We start from the raw sequence: 4,510 nt of genomic DNA on the forward strand, positions 1-4,510 counted from the left end.
TTCTTTAGTCATTTTCAATAACTCTCTAAGCAATTAAAGATGCAAGCGCCCAAATAGAATCGGCAAACGGTAAGATTTTTACCTACAATTTCAATTTAAGATTCCGATTAGTACATTTTTGCTTTAACGCAAAACGTTTACTCCATTACGTTCACGCCAACGCTGACGTAGCAGTTCCAAATGAAATAAAAGTTACTGAAAACTGTGATCAAAAACTAATTACTAATGTCAAAATAATTCATAACAAAAAAAAAACAGTTCAATCTCTGCACCTGGAAAAAAAATTATAATGAAAACACATTACTTAAAATACATGTCGAGTGCCAAACTATAGATAGTGTCGCCATCTAGCAACCATGCTTCCAAAGTTTTCGCCAAGCCTTCCACCAGTCATATGATGTATCCATGAACCAATTTTTTCATCAGCAAGACTGGGAAAGCTCGGTCTACTCTTATTATTAGTCTATGACTTAAAGTGAATTGAAGTAAATATAAAAAAAAAAAAAAACATATCAACTCGGATTCTCTTTTCCCGCAGTTTTTCCATTTGCCAAAACTTAAAAATAAATGATAAACTTTTTAAAGCAAGTAAAATGAAGTAACTACTTACGCATTATTAATTTAAAGTACACCTAAATAAACAATTTTTATCAGAAATAAAATAATCGAGAACTCCTTCTTTTAGGTAAAAAAAAAAAGAACCACGTATTTTCTGCTTATTTCCAGCTGCCAAGGAGTTAAAAGTTAAACTTTCGAACCAAAGGAAAAAGTGTCAATGGTTATTTTTTTTTCATGGATGTGCACATTGAATTCACATCATTTTTGTTCAGTCAATCAACCTCCAACTTTGGCAAGCTTTAAGTTTAAGATACATAGTGTTTCGATTTTTATTAAAAACTGTTTTCCTGTTTCTTGAAATCAAAATTTACAATATACTCGCATTCAGAACCAACACCCTTTTCTCATTTTTATGTACTAAAAATAGTTTTCAGTATTATTGGTTTTTTAGAATTAAAAGCCTGAAACTCTCCCATATTTGTCAAATATTTTAACATTTTTCTATTTGTTCATTTCGAACATTTTTTTTTTTTTTTTGAGCATTTTCTTCGTCAAAAGTAAGGACTTTTTTTTTGAGCAATCACATTGCTTATCGTTCTCACTTGACTGTTTTGATGTCCTATGGTTTTATTCCCCCCCCCCCCGCCTCCCTCTGCAGTACCACAGTCGATCGACCTCCCGATGCTGCTCCTCTAGCGAGCGTCCATATTCGACACACACACACGCATACATACATATATATACACACACCTACACACATGCCTGCACACAAACACAAACACACACACATACACACACAAACATACCCACACACTCGTGATTGTGAAACACATAATTTGAATTCAAGATGTCAAAATTCAAAAGAAAAAAAATTTTTTTTTTACTATGCCCAAAATGTCATCTAAGAATGGACGACAACCTATCTTTGTCGTCCAGGCTCTGTTGGATCTCAACTTTGTTTACTTTCTTTGTTTTTTGACGTAATTGTACAATATGCTAAATGTTTTCTTCTCACCCTGAGCAGGGCCCACCCTCTCCCTACGCTTTTGAATACAACAACCAGGACGAGAACGGAACTACCCTGTTCCGCAAGGAGAGCAGTGACGGCAAAGGTACGATCAAAGGGTCGTACGGATACAGGGACGCCTTCGGAACCGAGAGGTTCGTCGAGTACGTTGCAGACGAGAACGGGTACCGGGCACAGATCCGGACGAACGAGCCCGGCATCGAGAGCCGGAATCCGGCTGGCGTTCAACTGAATGTCACTCCCCTTCGCCACTCCTACGAAACGAAATCTCGTCCTTTCTCATCTTCTGAAAAGCCCAATCCAAAGAAAGCAAATGAAGCGCCGAAAGTGAAGCAGAGTTTTAAACAACAAGGATCCACGGGCCAAGACAGTACTGGATCGTTCAACACCTTCAGTTCAACAAAAAAGCAATCTCAAGCGCAACAGCAGGCATTTAGTCAACCATCGTCGAACCAGACTCCACTCTCTCCCCAGAAACAGCAAGGTAGTCAGCAGGCGTTCAACACGTTCACTTCAACACAAATTCTACCCAATGAGCAGCAGCACACGTTCAGACCTAACCAGGATCTACAGTCTCACCATCAGGACTTCCAAGACAGCACTGCTCAGGGACAGTTCAACATGTTCACTTCAAGCAAAAAGCAGCATCAGACGCAACAGCAAGTGTTCAGTCAACCGCCATCATTTCCATCTAGTCAGACTCCTCAGTCCACCTTCGATCAGTCTCAATCAATTTTCAACACCCAACCTCAGACACCGTTCGGCAACTCTGTATTCAGTCGCACCCAGCAGACCCCTTCTGCTTTCGGGAAGACAACTGAGACGCGTCCAGCTTTCATCCAGTCACGTCCTTCTTTCGTCCAGTTTCAGTCAGCACCGAAAGAAACACCTGGCGCGTCCTTTTTCGCGCAACAACCCTCCCGGAATCAACATCAGAACTTTCATGTGATCCAACCCGAGCCCATCAGAGGTCATTCTTTCACTGCACACATACAGCACCCTCCGGAACCACTGCCTCTGAGAGCGTAGTCTTTCGTTAGAATCCATTCCTCCTAGATTTTACCATCATTCATCAAAATTAGCCGTTTCATTCCTCTCCATCAGCTTTTTCGAACTAACACTAAAGCTGGATTCAGCGCATTGGTAACTGCAAAAAGTCACCAGTGAAAATTTTCTACTTTTCAATGTGCACTCCGCAGTCCGCACTGAGGTATATTATGAGCTAGAATGCTGTTTCAATGTCGTTTGTTCAAGCCGAACAACAATCCGAGAAGAAACTCAACTTTCACTAATGAATCTCAAGTTTTCATCGTCATTGATGCTTCATTTGATACTTTCATGCACGAACTAAAGCATTGTGAAGAAGTAAAAACTTTTTTTTTTTGTGAATTTTGTGCATTGAATTCATTCACAGCTGAGTCAGTAACCTTGGAACAATTTTGTCAGAACAATAAATATGCTTAGTTGAATTATGTGAAATATCTCGCTTGAGAAATTGTAACACCATTCTTGTGTCCACCAGTTTAATCAACCACATGCAGCATATGATTTGTTCTTAATAAACTGTTTTTGTTTTTTGCAAATATAGTACTTTGATTTTTCCTTATTTGCTCTTTACAGTGCCACGTAGTGGCTGGTCATTTGTTAAAGGGTACATAATAGGTAGATTAATATTGTCCATAACACAGAACGATGATAACTGACAGACCCTTTGGAGGTGGGGGCATCAGTCACCTCCACGATTTGAACCCAAACATAAAACTGAGAGAACCGAAATCATTTTTCCTTTTAAAAGATTTTCAGAAAGTCAAGTTTAGTTTCGTACGATGTCGAAACTTCCGCCTTCAGATGCGCTAAATGAAAATACTTCATATAGCAAATATTTAGTAACCAATAATGAAGCCGATACTTACCCCCCACACTCCCCCTTCCGAGAAATCCCATGTTGCGGCCGAAGTGTTCTTCGCTCCAGCTCTGTGAGATACGATACTCAATCGCGTTATATACATTTGGCATAATTAAGATCTCGTTGTAGCAAGTAAATCTCTACAAATAATTTTACCATAGAGGAGAGAAGGGTATTACAGACTAGTCGAGAAACACCGAGGACTCGGTTCTGTATGGTATACTGTTATCGCGTGTAGGAATATCATGTAAACGTTACGCATTATGAAATACTAAGTATTCTAATATTTGACGTAATATCTGACCGTATTGTTTCAAGAATATCTATATGATTCTTCTTGATACGTCCAGTCAAAAATTTTGTCCTACCCATAAACAACCACCTCCAAGCAAGCAGAAGTAGTAGGAAATTGGATCTTTTGTAACAACCAACTCCCCGGGGGGGGGGGAACCCCAGGGGGTCAGTTGAAAGAAGAGAACCAGAAGCTTAAATAACTATAATAATAATAATACTAATAAATAAAATAATTAAATAAGTAAATAAATAAAATATATGTTCAAAGTTTTTCAATGGCTTAAACCACATATGAGGCAGTGAGAAGCAAAGGGATGTTAGTGGACATTTTCAAGTTTTGTGTAAAACGCGTTTAAAGATAACATCTTAGGTAGGCTTTCATTGAATTCTTTTTCTAAATCATGCTGTATAGCTGCAACTACCAGGGCTACTAGTACTATCTCTTGCCTCAAGACAGAAGAGAGGTTCATCTACCATATGTACTGGTATCTCCAAATTTTTAATTTTGCCACTTACATCCCTTTCCTTCTCACTGCCTCATATGTATTATGTTATCCGACTATTTCATATGAAATCCATCATTCTTAACTTTTTAAAAATTCCTTCATTGCACCGAAAAAAATAGCTTTTTTTTTCTTTTTTGACAAGTGACAGGTGATTACAAACAGCTTAGCTCATGAAGACACAGAGGATTTTTATTCAAAATCAGTGAAGTTATTTTTAGA

The 4,510-nt window shown here is 38.4% G+C and overlaps 1 protein-coding gene across 1 annotated transcript; it reads left to right on the plus strand.

The window, feature by feature from the left end:
- The first annotated feature begins 1,558 nt into the window (after nucleotides 1-1,558).
- Nucleotides 1,559-3,215, plus strand: LOC129234381 (uncharacterized). The gene is made up of 2 exons (XM_054868376.1): nucleotides 1,559-2,454; nucleotides 3,206-3,215. The coding sequence occupies exons 1-2, from the start codon at nucleotides 1,559-1,561 to the stop codon at nucleotides 3,213-3,215; spliced, it is 906 nt and encodes a 301-aa protein (XP_054724351.1).
- Nucleotides 3,216-4,510: the final 1,295 nt, after the last annotated feature.

Source organism: Uloborus diversus, chromosome 1 (assembly GCF_026930045.1).
Source record: "Uloborus diversus isolate 005 chromosome 1, Udiv.v.3.1, whole genome shotgun sequence".
NCBI lineage: Eukaryota > Metazoa > Arthropoda > Arachnida > Araneae > Uloboridae > Uloborus > Uloborus diversus.

Excerpts from the sequence above, each read along its gene's own strand:
- LOC129234381 (XM_054868376.1), top strand. The coding sequence starts at position 1,559 with ATGTTTTCTTCTCACCCTGAGCAGGGCCCACCCTCTCCCTACGCTTTT.